The 22,540-nt window shown below is 37.1% G+C and overlaps 2 protein-coding genes across 7 annotated transcripts; one reads left to right on the top strand and one right to left on the bottom strand.

Annotated features, from left to right (window-relative positions):
* Positions 1–3,088: 3,088 nt before the first annotated feature.
* LOC134537487 (multiple coagulation factor deficiency protein 2 homolog) lies at positions 3,089–9,154 on the bottom strand. 4 transcript variants are annotated; one of them, XM_063377971.1, is made up of 5 exons: positions 9,003–9,154; positions 8,492–8,594; positions 7,771–8,057; positions 6,294–6,442; positions 3,089–3,632 (listed from the first exon to the last, which is right to left on the bottom strand). In XM_063377971.1, exons 1-5 carry the CDS (start codon positions 9,014–9,016, stop codon positions 3,487–3,489), a joined length of 699 nt encoding a protein of 232 aa, XP_063234041.1. In that variant the 5' UTR covers positions 9,017–9,154; the 3' UTR covers positions 3,089–3,486. The 4 variants fall into 4 exon arrangements, with proteins under 4 accessions (XP_063234041.1, XP_063234042.1, XP_063234039.1 ...); XM_063377972.1 differs by having other exon boundaries at positions 7,771–8,054; XM_063377969.1 differs by lacking the exon at positions 3,089–3,632 and adding an exon at positions 5,368–5,634.
* Positions 9,155–9,672: 518 nt separating this feature from the next.
* Positions 9,673–16,976, top strand: LOC134537486 (uncharacterized). 3 transcript variants are annotated; one of them, XM_063377967.1, is made up of 4 exons: positions 9,673–10,165; positions 10,691–10,781; positions 11,523–11,641; positions 13,564–13,651. In XM_063377967.1, exons 1-4 carry the CDS (start codon positions 10,027–10,029, stop codon positions 13,632–13,634), a joined length of 420 nt encoding a protein of 139 aa, XP_063234037.1. In that variant the 5' UTR covers positions 9,673–10,026; the 3' UTR covers positions 13,635–13,651. The 3 variants fall into 3 exon arrangements, with proteins under 3 accessions (XP_063234037.1, XP_063234036.1, XP_063234035.1); XM_063377966.1 differs by lacking the exon at positions 13,564–13,651 and adding an exon at positions 13,662–16,976 and having other exon boundaries at positions 9,805–10,165; positions 10,694–10,781; XM_063377965.1 differs by lacking the exon at positions 13,564–13,651 and adding an exon at positions 13,662–16,976 and having other exon boundaries at positions 9,810–10,165.
* The last annotated feature ends 5,564 nt before the right edge of the window (positions 16,977–22,540 follow it).

The raw sequence follows: 22,540 nt of genomic DNA, 5'->3' as shown, positions 1-22,540 counted from the left end.
ACTTAGTATTATTTAACTCTTCACAGACATTGAATTAAACACGAAAATCTAAGTCAGCCACTAGGGTGACCAACCTCAACCTTCACCAACTCGTGCTGTGAGGCATTTAAACCATAAAACTAGCAAGATGTTCAAAAGGTGTGTAGACAAATAGTCTTATCGGGATTTCTTAAATGTTCTTTACCATGTGTCAATGTATAATGTGAAATGGCCGCGGCCTAACTGTCCTTATGTTAAGCAGAGGTTCGCGTTGATACATGTACTGAGATTAATTTGTGGGCACCACTGTGCAAGGGGCACAGACCCGGGAGAGTCTCTTTTTCTGGGTCGTGACGTCGTCCATGTGAGGCGTGATTTTAACTCCCCTAAAGCCAATCCTAGAACTCGCCACCGGTCCGCTCTCAGCGTTGGGTATGCTCTTCACTTACGCAATGAGCTCTTACGCACAATCCATGCGAACTGTCAGTTCGGAATATCAGTCTGAACTGCCATGTGTGTGCAAAGACAGTGGACTGATCGATTGACAAAATGATGGCTTTTCATCTAATTGAACTGTGGGCTTGAGAGCACTCAGTCCGAACAATTATTGTGTGTGAGAACACCATTCCGCCAGTCCAATAGCCAAGTGTCGTGGCAGACATCTTTGTTTATACTTTTTGTTTACTTTGCTATATTTCCCCCTTTTTTTTTTAACTTAAAGTGCAACTGCAATCACATCCAAAGTTTCTCCCATCATACTCTACGATGAAACGATAAATCAAAAAGCAACAGCAACCACAAGACAGATCACATGTGGAGAAGGCTTCAGTTCAGTCCAAACTGTCAGTTCAGGCTAACCAGTCCGAACTGGGAGCTGGACTGATTGCCCACTGGGTAGGCTCTTTGCGTAAGCATGGCCGTTGCTCAGAGCGGGCCGGGTCATTAAGGGTTGGGGTAACTGTTGATGGTAACTCGATACTCATCTCCACAATGGTAATGTCACACCTTGAGAGGGAGTCTTTGGCTACCGGGTTCGTGTGCCTATTAACACACCAAGGTACCCACGCAAAATACATCTACGGGCAGTAACGGATTTGCAGAGCCCCGTAGACATCAGTATATATTAGAGATTGTATATGTACATGCTTTATACCAAACTGCTGCTTCCTTTCATTCTTAAAACACAAATTTATCATCAAAGACTAACATGCATGAAACAAGTGAAATGATGGGCGTCTTCTAAGACACAATTGTACCACCACCAGGTGGCATCTTCTCAAAACTAGAACAAAATCTTCCAGCATCACAATTACTTACAGATTAATCTGTAGCTAAGTGGATCTTCTGCTGGTAGCGAAAAATGGGCTCACTAGAAAACAAGTTTCACTATATTTTTAATCTCAGTTAGTAAAAAAACAAAATTACTTTAATGTTAAATATTTTTTACAATAATATAAAAACAAATTTTTCCATCTTTTAGTTCCAAAAATACACACCTATAAACTAGTTCCTGTGCCTGTGACTTCATTCACGTAAAATTTGGGAATTCCGTTAGTGATGTGTGAAAAAAAAAAGTGTGCTCCTACAGTACAATGTAACCTATCGGAATAAAAACAATGCTACAATAATACTTTTATCAAAATAATTTAGGCAATATTATCATGGGGCTGTAACAAAATAAAAACTTTTTTTTAATATATATTTTATGTACAGACATGACTGTTACTGTTTTATAATGTGTATAGATAATGGAGAAAGTACATCAATATACAGTAAGTCCTCGGTTTACGTCGGGGTTACGTTCCTGAAAACCACGACGTAAATAGAAACGACGCAAAATGAGCCATGTTTCATGCCACCGGCCGGCCACGGCCCAAGGTCGGCCGGAAGCGCTGGCATACAGACGTGACAACGGGCAATTTTATCAGCAAATGACAACTGACAGCGTGGGAAACAAGTCCAACTAGTACTTCTCAGCTTAATAGAATGGTTATTTAACCAGCTGCTTTATTACCTTTATTGATTGAAATATAAAAACAGATATATAGTACATACTGTACGTAAGAGCAGGAAGCGTCCCTCATGATGTATGATAAGATAAGGCGGTGAACGTGTAGCTTACGCTACATAGCATAAATTAACTACCGAAGGAGACAAAGAATTATAAACGAATTATATACAGTGTTTTGGTTAAAATAAAGATTTACGGTCATTGTAAACGACGTTATTGTGAATCGGCGACAACTTTAATTGAAACATGAGTACTCAAACATTAGCGACGTTAATCCGAAACGACGTAAATCGGTACGACGTAAATAGAGGACTTACTGTAGTTAAATATTCTTGATATGATGAAAAAACTTTAATTTTATTTTTATTTCAAAATAAAAATGACATTAAGTAAGCAATAACATACAATTGCACTGGAAGATGTATGTAGTTTGGATAGAAAAACTATAAACATAAATTTAAAAAAAAGTATTTTTAATAAAAATTTTTTTACCATAAAAATTAACCAGCTGCCTTAAGATTTTAATACAGCAATTTATCTGATCTTTTAAAAATGTTTCTCACAACCCTTACACATAGTTGAAGGTAATAGTAAAATATACATATTTTATTAATATTGAAACAAGACAATTGTTTCCAAAATTAAACTTACTCTTTTGTAAATATGAAACAAGAGAAAAATGAAATCAACAATAAACAAACATACCACCAAACTAAAACAGAACATGTGTGTTTAATTAAACATGTTTGCTTAAACCAGTTCAGGTGAAGTATGTTTACAAAATTAAGTGCTATTCTAGAGACAGCCTTGGCTCTTTTGAACCAGCCAACAATGATCTCTATTGTGATAACCAGTCACCTACTTCTCTTAAAACACAATACAGAACTGCTAAATGATGTCCCTACAACTACATCCATACCGCAGACTACATAGAAGCTAGCTTTTAATTTATTTCTGGTCTGAACTCGAGGTTGTGTATTGAAATATCACCAAGTACTGAGAATCTACAAGTTGTTTATACTACACTGTGATTAAAGGTTTCAGGAAGAGATTTAAAAACACGTGTCTTAAAAAAAAGTTCTTTAAAATGTTGAACTATTCTTTTAAAGATAATTTTTTTTTTCCTTTGCACATCCAAATTCAGTTTTACATTAAACACATGAGCACTATCAATCATAAAAACAAATTAGTCAAGAGACTTGCAACAACAATAGGTCACAAATGCAAAGTGAACATGTAATACCACTGGCTCCATGGTTCATACATGTTAATAACAATATGTATTTCATACAATTACTTCAAAATACACTGTAACAAGACAAACATAAGAATAGAAAACACACCCCAATCACCCCCTCCTTTTTTTTGCTGTTCATTTTGCAGGAACAAAAATTAAGAAGTTAACCCTGAGACAAAGTAACCATGTGGAATGCTGAACACCTGTCCCGAAAAATGACACTTTGATGAACTTGAAGCGTAGGAAAAAAAAAAGTTTCTCAGTTCTGTTGTTCTACGGTTGCCTTCATTTCTGAATAGTCCACGTATCCATCATTGTTCAAGTCACTTCTCTGGAGGAAAGCATCAACGATTTCGGCCAAAGTTTCATCGACGTACTCAGTCCTTTTTTCATTATCTTCCCCATCTGCAATGAGATCACAGATACTACAGTCATCAACAACTCGAGCAGTCAAAAAAAGTGCTTATAATTTTAAACTCATCTCTTAACAGTTTCCTCATAGAAATCTTTTTGCTGTGCACAGAATACTAAATCACCATATTATGTATATACTTTCCACAAAAAAAAATAGCAAAAAAAGCTCTATGTCCCATAAACATATCCAACCTGTTGAACTTATACTGCAACAAAATACAATGAACAGGTTTAACCACTATTCTGATATTTTTAAAACACGGATAAGGCAAAACGTCCTTACAGTAACGTGACAGATGAAAGCAGAAAGCCAGAGAATATGAACAGACATAGACATATCCACGTAAGTCGTGACAGTATATAACACACACACACACATGCTATCCCACAACCACGAGACAGTCAAGGGTACTTACCTCCTCATGTGAAGGATACTCAATGTCAGTGACAGTAACTGCAAGTCATTAATCATACCTTATACTGTTATACTTAATTTTCCGACCCTGATGCACCGACTTGATACAGTTACACCTTTAACAAAAATATCTGCATGACAGAACATGTGTCCAGTCAGATCAAAATCATAGGTAAATGAAGAAACTCCACCTATCTGTGCCCAAATATATAAATTTTCCATTGCAAAGACATGGAGGGTTTTTGATATATTTAATAAATACATACATGGCTTTCAAACTCAAATGTACTTTAATTTCCGGCTTGGAATTAAAACAGGACAGTGTTCATGACTCAATGTGGACTAAAGAAAATAACAAGCAATTAAACAATAACTGAATTATATATACTACTTCTGTAAGAAAGTATTTGCTGCTATAACTAAATTTTTTTTTCACAATCATCTAAATTTTGTATTATTTAGTTCTTAGATGTTGATTACTTTGCAAATATTAGTTATTATAAAGTTGGCATTATTTTAATTAAAACTAACTCTTTTTATACATTTTTTTGTAAGGAGTAATATTAACTTATCTACATATATTGTTTTCTGATTTCATTTGAAGATATTAGTTAGCAGGTTGGTAGTGTTTTACTTCAAAGAAGTATCAGCTACAAGTTTGTAAGCTACAATTGTCAATGATTTAATTGGGAGCTTACAAGAATATAACTCGAAAATGTGTGGACATTCCCTTGTCATTACAAGTTTACAAAAAAAAATGGATATTTTCACTTAATAGTAAAATTTACTTGTTAATTACACACTTTTGCTCTTGTTCCGATAACAAATAAGTATGTATGTACCAACTATGGTGAGTACTGGCCTCATGGGCGTCGCAAGGATATATTTGGGGGGGGGGGGGGGGGAGAACTTCAATTGATTTAGTTGTTTGAGGAATATCCATCCCCTGGAAAAAGAAGCGGGGGGTCCAGGGGGTCCCCCCCCCCTCCCCGGGAAAATTTGGGGTTTGAAGGTGCAAAAAGGTGGTTTTTAGGCATTTTTCTTTCCTAAATATTCTAATTATAGTTGGTTGCAATATATAATTTATTTTTTTATAAAAAATATTTTCAGAGAACAAATTTGTAAAAACACAGTTAACATACCTGCTGGTGCTATATCCACACAAAATCATTAATTTAAACATCAGGAGAAACTACGAAACTAAATATATTATTGGAGGGGACGAAATTGAAGACTTTTATTATTGGGGGGGGACGGGGACGTGCCCCCCCCTCCCCCCGGTTACGACGGCCATGCTGGCCGACACTTAAAAAGAGCCTGCGGCTGCACGGCCGGACGCTAGCGTCCAGGCTGCGTGGGGCCCGGCAGGGTCCTGCTGTCCGGAGTCCTCACCTCAGGGCTGCTTGCCGCTGGCCGCCGCCTTGTGCTGGGCGCGCACGAACTCCGGGTAGTCGATGTAGCCGTCGCGGTTCGTGTCGTCCATGTTGAGGATGGGGTCGATCAGCTGCAGCAGCTCCTCGTCCGTGAAGATCTTCTCCCCCTGCGGGGCGGGGTTCTTGGGGTCGTGGTGGCCTTGCTCTGGCCGCGCCACCGACACACACCCGCATCAGCACGGCACACGGAAGCAGGACGGCACACACACACACATCTGCACCTCCACCAGATCCAAGCAACACGAGACATTTTCACCACTGTTGTCGCCTTCCCCGACTCCTTCCTTATACTTACTCGTTTCCTTCGTGGCATTACACTATCTAACAGAACCTATTACTCTGGAGACCGCTCTAGCTTTCTAACAATTGCTCTTACATTTCCCTTTTTCTAAAGTTTTTTTTATCTACGTTTAGTGACGGTAAAAAACTTCATAACATTGCTTCATGACTCACCAATCATAATATGTGGACTGAACATATAAAATTTTGTTCGTAAAAAAATTAATACAAAAATTAAAAACTGACATTTATAACCTAGTACTTGGTAAGGCAGATCTTTTGAATTCAAATTTTTGAACAAAATTAGTAAAACCTCCTTCATCAACACATCACTGCTTAACTAGAAAGGATATTGCATGTCATCAACAACCCACTGGCTGGCACTCCCAAATTCAGTAAAATTCTCTCCCCCCCCCCCCCCCCCCCCCTCCGGAGCCACCACCGCATCAACGCCTCAGATCGTCACAAACCCAGGGATTGCATCTGCAGGCGTTGCAGGGAGGGCACCAAGGTGGGGGAACTCACCGTGCCAGTGGATGAGGGACTTGATAAGCTCACTGCCATCGAGCTTGTTGTTGTTGTCGGCATCGTGCATCTTGAAGTAATGGAACTGCAGCTCCTGCTCAGACATCTTGCTCGTGTCTATCGGCACCTCCATGTGCTCCTGGATGTGCCTGCATCACCAAACGCCACCCCTTGGTCAGACTAACAAACCACCGTGAGCCACCCACCAGTCAGACTAACAAACCACATAAGCCACCCAACAGTCAGACTAACAAAACACTGTGAGCCATCCACCAGTCAGACTAAAAAACCAGACACCACCCACCACTCAAACTAACAAACCCCATAAGCCACTCACCAGTCAGACAACAAACCACACACTAGTCAAACTAACAAACCACACACCACCCACCAGTCAGACCAACAAACCACCGTGAGCCACCCAAGTGTCAGACTAAAAAACCACACACCACCCACCACTCAGACTAACAAACCACCACACACCAGTCAGACTAACAAACCACCACACACCACCCACCAGTCAGACTAACAAACCACCATGAGCCACCCACCAGTCAGACTAACAAACCACACACCACCCACCACTCAGACTAACAAACCACACACCACCCACCACTCAAACTAACAAACCCCAAAAGCCACCCACCAGTCAGACTAACAAACCACCACACACCATCCACCAATCAGACTAACAAACCACCGTGAGCCACCCAACAGTCAGACTAACAAACCAATGTGAGCCACCCACCAGTCAGACTAACAAACCACCATGAGCCACCCACTGGTCTGATTAAAAAACCACCACGAGCCAACCACCAGTCAGACTAACGAACTACCCCAAGCCACCCACCAGTCAAATTAACAAACCACACACCACCCACCTGTCAGACTAACAAATCACCACGTAATATTGCATTACACAGATCTTACATTCAAGATATATTTATATTTTTAAGTTTGTCTTAAATTCAAGTTTGCCTAAATGAGATTGCGTTATTTTTAAGTTCGGTGAATTATAGACTTTTCTTTATTCAAGATTTTTTGATAGGGTTTTGTGTCATCCATTTATGCACTGAAACTTAAAGAAACATTCAAGATTGTATATTTAATTCTAGGGTACCTTAAATTCTGTCTTAAATTCAATTGTCTTATATTCAGGTTTGTATTAATATCAAAGTTGTTTTCTTTTGGAGTACTTATCATTAGAGAATTAGTGTTTTCAAGTTGTTAAGAAATCTTCGATTTTGATACCTAACTGAAGAATCCATAGTACAAAAAACAATCTGAGTAACTATTATATTCAAAATATTCTTATTGTGTGTTTATTCTGAACTATTTTGTAGTTAGGAAGAGAAAAGAAAACGACGTGGTTCACATATGCGTCACCTCGGTCAGTGTGCCGACGGGATTTCGGCATGAACATGAACAAAACTTAAAGTAATTAAAAAAAGCTTCACAGGCAGGGCACAACACTCACTGCTTCTCCTGTGCGATGTTGGCAGCATTGAGGAGGGGCTGGCCCTGCGGGTGGTGGCCGTGGTGGGCCTGCTGTTGCTGCATCGGGACGTGCTGCTGCATGGGTACTTGTTGCTGCATGGGCACTTGTTGCTGCATGGGTACTTGTTGCTGCATGGGTACTTGTTGCTGCATGGGTACTTGCTGCTGTATCGGGACGTGCTGCTGTTGCTGTATCGGTACGTGTTGCTGCTGCATGGGCACTTGCTGCTGCATGGGCACCTGGTGCTGGGGTGGCGGCGGCGGCTGCTGTCACACGCACACAGCGTTGAACTCGCATAATTCTACCCTTCTCCAGCTGATGAAAAGCCTCGTCCATAGTGATCATCACACAGAATGTTTAAAGTATCGATCAAACTGAAATCAGTAACTTTTTTCTTAATTTGGCCTTTTTAAATGATAATAATAATAATAATAATAAAATTAACAACAGCAAATGCAAAAAAAAAAAAAACATCAGCTATTTTATAATCAAAACTTACAAATATATTTTAATTTTTAAAGTGAAATTTTCAAATGCAGTTAGTTGGCAGTAAGAACTGCTCCTTTAAAACATCACAACCCAAATTTTAAACCAAACAAGAGATAATGCTTATTCAAAAATAAGTTAAACTCTTAAGTAAAACCTCCATTTGAAAAAGAAAAAAAAAGCATGAGCGTATAGAAAACATAATCATACTAACTTGGTAGTGCTGAGGTGGCACTCCGGGGGCCACCCGCTGGCCTTGCACCCCCACTAGCACAGCAAACACCATTCCCATGGCAGCCAACCCACACATATTGCAACTGCCAACACCAAACATCACTGACACAGTGTACGTAACGATAATTACCTTTCAGGTAAGTTTATTCATACCAGTAGTAAAATAAGTCAAAATGTATATTGGATAACTGAGAGAGAAGCAAGCATATTATATTACCATTCTACAGTACAAAATTAGAAGGGTCCTCCAACATTCTGTTTGATGTATTAGAACACCTTTGTTAGAGTTATCATTGACACAAAATACTCGTATGGTTATTTTTAACATATACCTACTGATAAAAATAAGTTCTAATATGTTTCCATACGAAAAAAAAAATACTGTACGGGATGGATATTCTTTCAAGAGTAAGATAGTAATGTAAGACTAAGTAACAGATAAATTCGAGTTATGATTTAAAAATATAACATACAGTTATACTATATTTTACCTTTTAAATTTCATTACTTCAGATGTCAAAACACGTTAACTTATTTACTCTAAGAACTATACAATCTGTCAAAATATAAACAACACTAACATGAACACGATTCACGTCAAACACGTGTACACTTAGTTTTTCAGTACCTGATGCAACTTAACAGAAAAATTATCCCTACAAGTTATGAAAATTAAAAGGAAAAACAAAACTACAAAGCTTTCCGTTTTTTCAGGCAGTATAATAAAAGTTTCTGGCCTCTTTATAATCTAAAATATGTTTTCATAATATTAGTTTTTAATCTTTAGCAGCATGCAATGTGAAAAATTGAGCTTGGCTACTAGCAACTAGCAATATTTGCTATCTTTGGTTTTCCCTCGTACCTACTTAATTAATACCCCGCATACCTATGCTACGTAACTCAACCTCCGCGGTGTAGTCGGATGCACCCCTGCTTCCGGTGCAAGGGTTTCTGGGTTCGAATCCCGGGTAAGGAATGTGTGTTAGTCTACCTACGGATACTTGATTCATGATATGATAATAAAAGGTTTCGGCTAAGAAAAGGAAATATAATGCTGGCTGTGCGAGGAAGCCAATAAACATTCAACATATTAACAAATAAATAATAAAGCTATGAGTTGATGTGTATACCTGCAGAAAAACCCATGTGTATGTACGTTGTCGTACTATGTTACATGTAACAGATTATGCTTTGTTTACGTGCGGAGTAATCACTAACTTTCATTTACACTTATCAAATATTGTTATATGGACAAGATAGGATACAGGAATGTGCGAAACAGTGATGTCTTATAGAGTCTTTGGATGTCTGCAAACCTGGCGGTGTGAAGTGTAACTACGTTTTTTTACAATGTGTTTTAAGTGCGCGAGAATGGCATCTAGCGGCGTTTTGTGAAAATAGCTTGAAAGCAATGCACTAAAATAATTGTCGCTCTTCGTCAATGATAATTGGCCGGTTTCCTATATTTTATTATTACGATATTTACACGTATTCATTGCAAGTATATTTAAATAAATGGATCACAAATTATTATATGCGTTTCGAGGTTGGATTGCGTTTGTAGCTTTTATGGACCTCGGAACCTGTGTGAGATGCTTTATTGAGAAGCGAGCATTTCTAGGCGATTATTCTAAGAAGTCTGAATTTGCGAATGGTAGGCTCGTGTCATTTATTATTCCAAAGTTGAATGCAGATCTAAATTAGTGTTTAGAACGGTATACTTAGAAGCATTATCATTGCGGTATACAGTAATATAGTTGCATATTTATTTGTATTTGATAAATCACAGTTCGGCTTCAGGGTACACCTACACTCTACCCCCTTCCCCCCCCCCCCCCTCCTTCTACTTGAGGGCTCAGGACCTACTGCCTTCCTTCCTTTCATTATCCCCTCCTCCCTTGCAGAGAAATAATGTTTTTATATATATTTGTTGTGTGAGCCATACTTTCGTTGTAGTCAAGTTGTCTAGTGAGTGCTACGGAAATAAATGCAAACAATAAACTTAACTGCTCAAGTAGTTACGCAGAGGGCTGAAGATTGGAGTGCCATGTTGCTGTTCTCACAGACTTCTACCCAAAAATTATTTCTACAAAGCAGCTTGTTTTTTATTTTATTTTTTATTGGTCCTGTGTGAGTGCTATGTTGAGCGTGTTGTGAGGCATGTTTGCATTTGTTCCAGAAGATGCGCTGTTGCCACGGATGCTGGGGATGTTCTCCCTTCTGAAGGCTCTGGCGCTGATCCACTGCACACTCTTCATTCACTACAAGCCGTGAGTGTCCCTAGTCTTCTCTCTTCTGTGCCCTGTTTCCTTTAATTGTTTTCATCCTTAAAGATTATATACACTTCTACAAGGTAATTTGATGCTAGACTGCTTCCATGTTTTAAACGTTTGCTTGTGTGGAACTGTCCATACTTTATTGCATTTAAACAAATTGATAATTAACCTTAAATGTTAGAGGGGATTAACATTCCCAGAATTAACATCAAAACACAGTGAATCTAAAACATTTGTAATATTTCTTGTAAATGCATGTTGGCACCGTGGTGAAAACAACATGCTGAATGACAAAATATTTGTTTGACAAAAGCTGGGGCAAATACGTTCACAAATTACTAGATTGCTTGATAAAATTATAAGCTTTTGTACAGCAGTTATGATACACACACACACACACACACACACACACACTCACTCACACACACACACACACACACACACACACACACACTCACACACACTCACTCACACTCACACACACACTCACACTCATTGACAATACAGAGAACTTTGAAAATCATTATTTAATTTTTTAATTTTTTAGGAGCATTTTTATTGAAAAAGCAGCAGAATATTGTTTGTATAGTTAGTGGTTATTAACAAGACTATTTTTGGTTATTAACGAGACTATTTTTATGAGAGAGTTGTATTCTTCATGTGATTTGGGTAAATGCTCTTTATTTCTTCTGTTGTGCTTGTGAAAGGGTTGTGCAACGATAGCGGGTGTTGCAGGGTGGTCAGCCTGGGCATCTGCTCCATCGTGGTGTCGCTGCTGATGTGTGCTCTCGAGGTGCTTGTCTACACTTCCACCACGCCCAGCTTCTACATCGTCTTCCCGTGCGTTCTCAACGGTACGCCTCTCTCGTCACTGGGGGCTGGTTTCCGACATGCATGCTGCGAGTGGGTGGTAGGCGTGAGTGTTGTCGGGTTCCCTGCCTGCGGGGCGTGTCGTCGTGTTCTCTGACACTATCGACAAGCCACGGGCGGTCTCTACGACCAGTGATATCATTTTACAAGCTCTCCAGTTGCGAGGCTGCGCCCATTAGTGACAGTGCCTGTGATTTGAATAGTTCATTCAGGTGGCCAGTGATTGCAGCCTTGTGCACAGGAGCTTGGAAATTGACGAACTGTTGTCACGAGCGACGAGCAACGGTCGAACTCCCGCCTGTGGCTTTTCGTTAGTATTTGAGAATACCACAATCGGCTCACAAGGCGGAGAACCTGTCATCGTCGCTACTGCCGAGCCGAATTCGTCACCATGGCAGAACCACGTGTTGCAACATAAACATATATATGTATCCCATTTCGTAAACAGTGGGGGACGCATCAATCGTATTTGTGTGCCAAAAGAAAATTTTTAGTAACATAACTATTCACGAATACAAATTGTAAACTTAAAAAGTCATAGAAGGAGTAATCTCAACCTTAAAAATACGTTAGAAACTTGTCACTATTACACTGATTATCCATAATCTCTATGCAATTTATAATGTGCTTTGATAGAATATTGGCAAAGTGTGTGCCTCCGAATCAGTAGTTATTTTTGATTGTGTTCAAAAAAAACTTTTTTTATATATATGAATAATACACTATACAAATTGATTTTATTTCTATATCTAATTGCTGTAATAACTTTAATACATAACTAAAACTGTTGGTTCAGTTGTTTCATAGTAAGTAGCCTTTATTTGTTACTTACAGTAAAAATAAACAAATAAGCACAACAACCTTTAACAAAAGGTTAACTATAATTGAACACACCTACGTTTGTAAGTTAATAAATTTCCACATATTATTATTTATGGATAAACATATTATTTATAGTTACTGCACCCCTGTTAAATTAAAAGCGATCTGGTTTTATTTCACTACAAATTTAAGAATGATGGGCATTACTATTATATTTAAGATGTGCTTTTTCTATTGTTTCAATTAGTAAAATATTTATTTATTTTTTTTAATTTTTCAAACTTTTTTTTATAATTTTAATAATTATTCAAATTTTAAAAATAATTTGGTAGCATTTTAAACTCAAAAAGTTAAATGAGTGTAAGGCGGGCTTAATCGCAACTTAAATGTCTCTGCTGGTTGATATGTCACAAAATTTATTTAAATACAAATATTATTCTGTAAACTGTGCACATGGAATATGGTCAGTAATTCCTATTATAGACTTATTTTAATTTGTATAATTAATTTTTCATGGCGTTTAACACAGAAGAATTAATTTATGAAATAAAAAATCTAATTAGTTTAAATTTTTATATAATTTTTTTAGTAGGGTTTTCCTTAAGCTTCCATGTTATTAAAACCATGAAGACATTGCTGCTGAAATGTGCACTGCTAAATTTCATTCATTGATGTTGCACCACTAATAGAGCTTCACAAGGAAAAACCTTTTTAAAACTTCTTTTTTTTTTTTTTTTTTTTCAAACATAAAACCACACTTTTCACACAGCAATAATAATTTTACCTACACAAGGAAGTTATTGTGCAACCAAAGCCGAAGTAATAAAACGTATTGATTAATTTTTATGTAAGTTTTTTTTTCCTTGGTAAATTTGATGTTGTACTATAGTGGCTGTTATATCTGGGTAGAAATATGCTGTAAGTGTAACCAAATACTGAAAAGAAATGCAGCAAAACTTTTTTTTTCCTTTTCTTCTTTTTCCTTTCAAGGGATTAGGAAATAGTTCTAAAGTGCAAGAAATCGTAAAATGACTGCACTGTTAAAATCGTTTGTGCAAACTTAATGTACGTTGCATCCATTTAGGTTGCCCCTTTTGTTTGCTGGTGACGCTTGCGAGGGTGTTGCCACGAGCAGGCGAAGGTGCGAGGCTGTGAGCCTGCGACAGACGCGCGGTGTTGCAGCGCTGACACTGCTGGGGCTGGCGCTCCTGCCGCGGGGACTGCTGGAGGCCCCGGCCGTGGCCGAGGACGAGAACCTGGAGCTGCTTCGGCAGGCCACCGCCTTCAGGCGACGCCGGCCCAGGAAGGTCAACTAGCGGGCGGCGAGCGCCTCTCCCTCCGTATCCGTCCCTGTCCCCTGGTCTCATCTCCGAGGTGTCCGACTGCTGAGCGGGTAGTTTCATAAACACTCAACATACGTAGCTTTGTGGCCTCAAGCACATTCATCACTTTCAATATTTCATCAGTAATTGACGCAAAGACACGATATAACATCCTGAATAATGCAACTTGGATTTCAAGAAAATATTCAGATCAGTTGTACATTTTGTGTTCAATTTTTTATCCTGCAGGTGTTGGCAGGTAGTGTTTGAATAAAGAGTGATTTCTTTTATCCCTTAACGTAACATAGTGAACTAGTGACCCACTCCGGCTTTGCACGGATGTGATCTACTAATGAGCCCTCATTTAGATTTAACTAATACTAGTTAGTCCTACTTGTATCAAGTTCTTGTGAGTGTGCGATGTTTTCAAAAATTATATTACATACTAACCATGGGTCTGTGAGTATTTTAAAATAGTCCATGTTCTTGAATAATTTGATTTTTTATTTGACATTTTGAATTTAATATTTTAAAAAAAAATGGATATTCTTACACCATTACACCATGTGAGAGTCCATTACAAAAAAATTATTAAGAAAAAAATTTAACATGTATGAGGGTAAGATGATTTATTGAGAAATTAACATTTGTTTTCTGCAACATTATTTACATATTGTTTTTATATTTAACAAATAATTAGTTACTATGACTTAAAATCATTAATAATAATCTTTTTTATGTACATAATCATATAAAAACAGTCAATCCTAATACTAACCTGTACTGCCATTAACTAAAGAATTAAATTGTAAATAGGTTTTGTTTGGAAGTCACACACAAAGTAGTTGAGAAATATCAATCCTGACTATAATAAACAGAAAAAGAAATAATTAGGTTCTAGAGAATAATATTATGCTAAAAAGCATGGTTTGATGGATTTCATGTTATGATATGGTGTAAAGGTAAATTTTGATCTAAATTGTTTAAGGTAAATAACATATTTAATTGGATAAGTATTAATACTCTGTCCGTCAAAATACATAGCTTTGCAAGAAAATGATTAATTTTGAACCAATTTTGAATGATAAAAATGGTTACTGTGGGTCATCCTTAGATGATAGGCATATGCTATCATGGACTTTTTGTCAGCCTGTAGTACATTTATATAATGTATCAGTGATGTATAGGTCAGTGTAAGCCATGTAAGTGCCCGAAAAAGTGTCATTTTATGACTTATTACAAAATATCGAGATTTCTCTACTATCTTTCAATTTAACATGAAGGTTTTATACACAAAAATTCTATAAATGATGGTGAATACTGCATCAAAATTCATTAGTGTAGTTAAGAATTAAGTGATCATACAGATATAAATGAATAGTGACTTTGTTTTAGACTATTTAGAGAATTCAGTTGAAATAAAATTTAAGGCTTTAAGTATTTGTAAATAGGTAGTTTTTCTGCTTCAGGTTTGTATTACACAAACTTGCTCATAATCGTGTGGGTGCTGTTATGATTCCTGGTGTCACATGTGACTGTTTATTATATTAGTTCGTGATTCACTCGCATATATATTGTGCAAATTGTTACTGGCTTCAAGTGCTTCAGGGCGTCAAACAAATGGTGGTACGCTGATAATGGTCTTTCAGCTGTATAGGGGTTCGCACTTCGCAGCAACCTATCATTAAATTAAAAGGGGATTTGGCTGAATTCTACTAGTAATTGCTGATTCATTCAAGCACCCAAATTGTAACTCCCACAATAATTACACCAGAAAATGACATTTTTGTTCTTAAACATGTGTTTTGTTGTCTTTTCTATGTCTAAAAGTAATAGATTGTAGTTAATTTATCATAGATTTACTTTTTTTTTCTTTTCTGTATATTAATATTACCAGTATATACCATAGTATTATTACATCTGCCATGTTGTATTAGCAATTTATCTAGTCATATGTAAGTACTGAAGATATTCATAAGACTGTAATAGAATTTTCATAGTTAAAAATAATTTTTAACACAAAGTTACACAGTTACAGAACCTATAATGAAATCAAAAGAATTTGATCGGTTGTTCCTGTGAAATCATGGGACTTTGCGGGGAATTTAAATAATGCACAGTTAATACTGAAGTGTCCTTGTATTTTGCTGTGTTGTCTCTTGTATTCTGCTGTGTTGTCTTTGCAGCACATCCTGTGCACAGTGCAGTGCAATTGTGTGTGCAATCAGCTTGATTTTGGAATGGCTGAACTCATCATTCTTTGGAATTAAGAACAAGCCGTACATTTATTAAGTTTTGATATCTGTGTTACATTTGTAGTAGGTAAAAGATTGATAGCAGTTTAAAACACAGGGGTTTTTATTGAAAATAATATCACAGCATTCAAGACAGCTACAAAAAATGTCATAATGAAGTTACAGTTAGTGGTCCTTTCACTTGTTCAGTTTCATTTGTACATCGAAAAAAGAACTTGTTATAAATACCTACATACTTACTGGTATAGTGAGAAAGTACCTTAGCGCTTTTTGGGATGTGAGGGTTGGTGTGTGATGATGCCATGAATTCCTTGGTGGTCTAAGCAACCATGAAGTTTCAAATGTTTGATTTATGTTCAGCTTAATAATATGTACATCTTGTGTGTGTGTAGTGTGCACAAATGGTACAAAATTTCAAACTGAAAATGTTTTGCCGCTCATAGTCAAAAATGTGCGTCATGGAATATATAAATGGAAAAGGAGCGGCAGACCTGACTGTGCTACTCTAGTCAATTAAAACTTCATAATGGTGATAGTTCCAAATACATTTTTTTAATTTACTTATTTAATTATTTTTATGATTCAGTTGTGTGTGTCGTGTGATATCCGTTCTTTCTCGAGTGTTGCGGGGGGCACAACAAGGGTGCTCCGAAAACACTTTGCACTTTGGTTTGTTGTGAGTTTCTTTAAACACTTAAAAAGAATTTAAATCACTATTTTTCCGTGTTTGAAAATTTTCTAATTTTCATTAATGTTTTTTGTAAGTATTAAACTTCCAAACATAATTTTTTGTGTTGGATGCTTAGTTTATAGTCAGTATCAACAATTATTTATTTTAATGAAATTGTTATTAACCTTAAAAGTTTTTATATTTTGTTGTGTTATAACTATTGATTATCATTAAAATGAGTAAATTTTCGTTAATATGGCCACTTTTTTTATTTACTTCCCAGCAACCTGGTAAAAAAAAATTTCCATTCTACATTTTATTCCAGGGGTGGACCTTTGAAAGGTGTTGGTGAATAATGTCGCTGTTTTTTAAGGAATGATACATTCATGACCTTAGTATGGCTTGCTGCAAAGTTAATGGTTCAAATTTATACTACAATGTTGTGATCGATTTTTCCCATGTGGGTGTATTTATTTCATTCAGTGAAGTATATCTATACTACTTCTGTCCAATCTGGTACATATTTCATATCTTCAAGATTTGTAGGAAACTGTTTTGGCAGGTGCTTCTACCATAGGCAAATTTTTGCATTGTTTACAATTAGTGTAGGATCAGTTCCAAAAAATATTCAAATTTCAGTTTTGATTCTCATATTTGTGATTTGATTCTTTTATTTGGATTCAGATTGCATCAGATTCTATAGTCTTTACAATAATGCCTGTCAAACTAGGTAGTCCTGATTTTTATACTTAGATATAAAAACTTGTATTTACAAATGTAACTAGAAAAAAATATGTATTGTTTACTTAAGATTATTGTAATTGATAAACAGTTTTTAAAGACAGACATACAACTCCACATACATAAATAAATATTCTGTATTTTATTACCATGAAAAAAATTTTCATTGTTAATTGAATTATAATAGGTTTAATAGTTGTTGAAACATCAACTAAACTAGAAAATTGTGTGGTAATAACACTTTAATAATAATAATAATAATAATAATAATAATAATAATAATAATAATAATAATAATAGAATAACTTATAAACAACTCTAGTTACTACAAAATTTGGACATAATAAATTATGAAAAAGACTGTCTCCCCTGTTAACTGAACAAAACTCCTATTGCAGCAAACAAGACTTCTGATAAATTAGCTCAAAACCCCAATCAATGTGTGAAAATACTGATTTTTAAAAAAAAGTGTATAACCAAATAAATCAAACTAGCCTGAGTAATCTCCCTATTAGACAGGAATCCACCAATTATTCAGAAATTTATAGATTGGTGAGGCATCACCTCATTCATTGGTATATTGCTCTTTTAGTGGGGTATTGGTAGAGACCTGCCAAATTCGCGGTTTCGATGGCCTTCAGGATAGACTGCGCATAACCCTGTACACCTGGGCAAATAACGCAAGTTCATTGGCTGCCGACTTGTAAGTCGTTTCAGCTGGTTTGTCTGTGATTCGATCATTCTTTGGTTGAGGGTTTATAACTGTTTGAGATTCGTCCAGATAAACAGTAAGCCAATAGCAAAATTATCGAAGAGGTATATGTGTTTGAATTCTAGCCTATCACCGAATGAATCCGCGAATTCTGCAGTTCTCTAGGTATTGGCCAATTAATAGGGTATCAGCCAGTCAGTGTGGTATCAGCGAGTTAGTGGGGTATCTGTTGGTTAGTGGGGTATCAGCCAGTTCAAGTTACTCTAATTTAAAAATTGTGCTGCAGGGGAAGAATCAACCAGCTTCGATTCCAAACAATTGGATTTCTGAATCCTTCGATACCAGTGGAATCTATGGAATCGGCAGATTGTAGAGTTGAAATCAACAATGCATAAAACAATTACTGGTGGTGGTTCTGTTGGCTGTTGTAGTCATGCTCAAGGAGGGTAATGGGTCAGCATTTTGCTGGTGACAATTATCCAAAGTTTTCATGGGCGTGAAATGAAGACGTGAAATGGCTATGGTTGCTGTGAGACTAAATAAGATTTCCAGGTAGCACCTAGGGTCTGGCGTGCATCTGTCTGTCTCTTAAAGTACCTGGCTGTGCATTTGTTTGAACTTGAACCTAACAAACACCCACCAAAATCAAGGAAGAGGAACCACATTAACATTCCAAAGTCCAAAATGGTATCTTCTAATAGCTGTTTATTTTTTACCAAAGGTGTCAGCATTGATTTTGTTGTGTTTTCATTCCATACATTTACATAAATAGGAACTGCTGAAAAAACAGTATGTAATCATAGATACTATTACTATATATGTAATTAAACGTGCTAAGCACATAAGAAAATTAAATTGGTTGCCATTCTAAACAGTCTTTAATATGAGCATTTTGGAATTTACTTCTGACAACCGCACAAAATTCAACTTAAACTTAGGCTGTGTTAAACACAGTGGTGGTCCTTTATTTTTTTTGGAGGGGGGGGGGGGAGGAGGAGACAATTGTCCCCTCTCTTTATCCTTTCCCAAAAAATCCTGATAGTTAAGAAAAAAACACGTTATAAAAATAATATACTCTTGACTGCACCTGACAGAAGTTAGTGTGATTTTTTTTTAAATGTATAATAGTACATTTTTTTTAATGCTGTGTACAATTTTATAAAAAAATTTCAAGGCCTTGTAAGTGGCTATTTTTTTTTTTTTTTTTTTTTAATTTTGGACTTCTTATTCAGTTGGGTGTGGGGGGGGGGATTCCATTCCACCCAAAACAGTCCAGTCATCCGCCCTGTTAGTATCTGGACGGACTGTGAAAGAGGTCGGTTGGGAGCGATGTGTCGGCGCGAGCTGAGATGCACCCGCGTGCAGGGACCGTCTGGCGAGAAGGGAACACGTGTGGGCGTGGAGAGAGCGAGAGAGCGAGAGAGCAGTGTCCTTCACGGTCCGCGGGGGGGAGCGCTGTCCGCGACGCCGCAGCGAAGGGGATCCCTTGCCCCCGCGTAGGGGGGGGGGGGGAGGGAGGGAGTGGTGTCTGCCCGCGGAAAGACCCGTCGACAAAATAAAAATGTAGCACGGAAGCTTTACCGGAAACGGTATCGAAAAAAAAAAAAAAAAATTGGTTGTCTGTAAAGTCGGTTTACGGACGATAGTTTAACGTGACGACGTCATAACAAAACATTGATGAAATGATTGCATACTTTTATGAATAAAATTGAATCATTTTTATTTTAATAATAAAAAGAATAAATACTTGAAATTATACTAGTAATCAGATTTTTTAAAATGCAAGAATAATTAACCTTTATTGCCGAAATTGTTGTTGTAATAAGCAATGAAAACCACATTAACTTTTCACTTCACTTTATAACCAGTCGACGAAACAGTTCACGTGAAGATGTAAGTTGTGTGCTGCCGCTGTCTTTCTTCTCCTCGGACGCATAGGCCAATCAAGTGGAAGAGAGATAGATGCGACGCAAGCGTACAATGAGCGTAACGGGACAATGTGCGTAATGGGACACTTTTTCGTGCGTGCAGCCGGCGTTCATCGATTTATTAGACGCTCTCGCATCAAAAATTTAAATTGCAAGATGGCGAGGCCTAGTCCCTCTTAAAAGAATCTAACCAACATGGAAATACCAGGTAAACGGTCGAGTTTCAGCAGTCTTATTTTTGCATGGATGTAGGAACTAGTTTTTAAGTACCCGGCGTTTCCCGGGCTGAACCACCTCTTTGCGAGCTGATTTTCGGAAAAACTTCCTCCTAGGTTATGACTATGTTATATAAGAAACATCCTTGCCGAGTTTCAAGTCTGCGGGACATACTAGGTACCTGAAAAAACCAGAATTTTTGACCTTTGACGCATCTGCAACTCTTATTAAATTTAAAGATTTTTTTTGTAGATACTATTTTCAATGCATATAATTTTTTTTATCACATGACACATATCATATTTAGCCTATTCGTTATTCCACATAATAACACGACTTAAAAAAAATGTAAGAAATCAAATATTAATCTATGCCTGGGCCCTCGGTTTATTTTCAAAACTTATATTTGGCCCTCGAAAAGAGTGGAGTTGAGAATCATTGTTCTAACGTACTACTGATCGAAATAAAATGGTTCAAGTTAAATGGAAGGCACTGTAGAGGATAAACAAAACATGATCTAGGCTGTGCATTATCTCCGGATTATCGAACAGCGCGCCATGCCGGCGGCCACGCCCCCGCAGGACATGTGAAGGTCACGTGTTAACTGCCGCGTCACGGCGCATGCAGGCGCCGACTGGAAGCGACCGAGGCTGCTCGTGTGGCGATCATTAATATTGTTTCATTTTGTCTATCGATTTTAAAATTAAATTACGGCAGTCCAAAGAAAACTTGATGTAAGCTTTTGGACATACGCCATTGCTAAGCACATGTATATGTCTGTAGAAGAAAACTAAAAAATACCTTAAAGACAAAAACACATATTAAGCAAAAAATTGCTGTTGTCAACAGGATATAAACACCACATAATATTCCATAACAGGAATATGGTCAACAAACAAAGAAAAACAAAGAAAAATGGACTAAGAGAACGAAAAAAAAAAACCACAAATGATGACAGCACAAAAATATTGAACCCAAAAAAAATTCAGCACAACAGTTGAAACGAGACAAAAACACGACAAAACGAAAAGACGAAACAATCACAATAGTTTTCTTAAACAGAAACAAGCGACGTACATACATGTGCTTAGCAATGGCGTATGTCCAAAAGCTTACATCAAGTCATGCACTCCCATTGCACAAATCTTTCAAAGATAAGTCCAAAGAAAGTTTAACCCCCCCTCCCCTTAATTAATATATTTAAATTCCGTTTCGAATTAATCCCGTTAAGCCAATTTGATCATGGCGCGGAAACGTAAAATATATGTCAATTTCACTATCCGTATTCCACTTCCAAGGTACACGGAAATGTAACGAGTGGCAACAAATGAAAGTGATTATGATTTTCACGGTTACGAACAATAAATTTAACTAAAAAAAATTTGAGATACGATAACAAAACACGGCCAGAATTTACACACGCATACCTATACATATGAAACACAAAATAATGATATAACACTAGATATAATAGAAACTTAAAACATTTTAAATATATTTAAAACTTAAACAAACATGGCTAACCACCGCGGCCAAATACTCTACCGCACCAAATGCTCTCGGTCGCACGGAGTAACGTAAAGGTTTTAATGCTGTATTTGGTTCTGCACAAATATTATTTAATTGTTGCCCCACAAGAACATAAATTTCAATTAAGTCCATTACGTAGTTTTTCAGCACCTTTGTGAGTTTTTCCTTTGTAATTAATTGTTTTAATAGCCTGGTCAGGTTCTACGTTGGTTGTAAGCATGCGAAACAAATATTTAATTCAGGTAATCATCATTAATTTATTTTCCATTGGTTTAAAAAAATTATGCAAAATTTTAATACAATATCTCAATAATAAGTGGCAGAAAGATTCGCGACGCAATAGTCGCTGTACATTGTAGCATCTCTTGCGCGTGAAAGGGGGTTCGCTAGCAAGAGAGACAAACGTCTTCCTTTCTCTTTGACAGTTAGAACTGCCAGTGGCGAAAGGAAAACCACAGAGTGTGGATAGCATAGAGAAACCCGAGCAGCTCAAATCACACACTGTCGGATAATCACGACCCCAATTGCACGATCCTCCTGTGCGTACGCTATGTCTCACGATGAAGCAAAATAACTTAAAAAAAAAAGTTTCGTTGCTGCCAGTGAAATTTCACACTTCAATTATCCACTTGAGTGATAAAGCCAAATTCAATCATTTGCTTGAACGATCGAAATAAATAAAAAAAA

The sequence above is a fragment of the Bacillus rossius genome, chromosome 12, assembly GCF_032445375.1.
Source record: "Bacillus rossius redtenbacheri isolate Brsri chromosome 12, Brsri_v3, whole genome shotgun sequence".
In the NCBI taxonomy this organism is placed as follows: domain Eukaryota; kingdom Metazoa; phylum Arthropoda; class Insecta; order Phasmatodea; family Bacillidae; genus Bacillus; species Bacillus rossius.
This window is presented reverse-complemented; position numbering and strand designations above follow the sequence as displayed.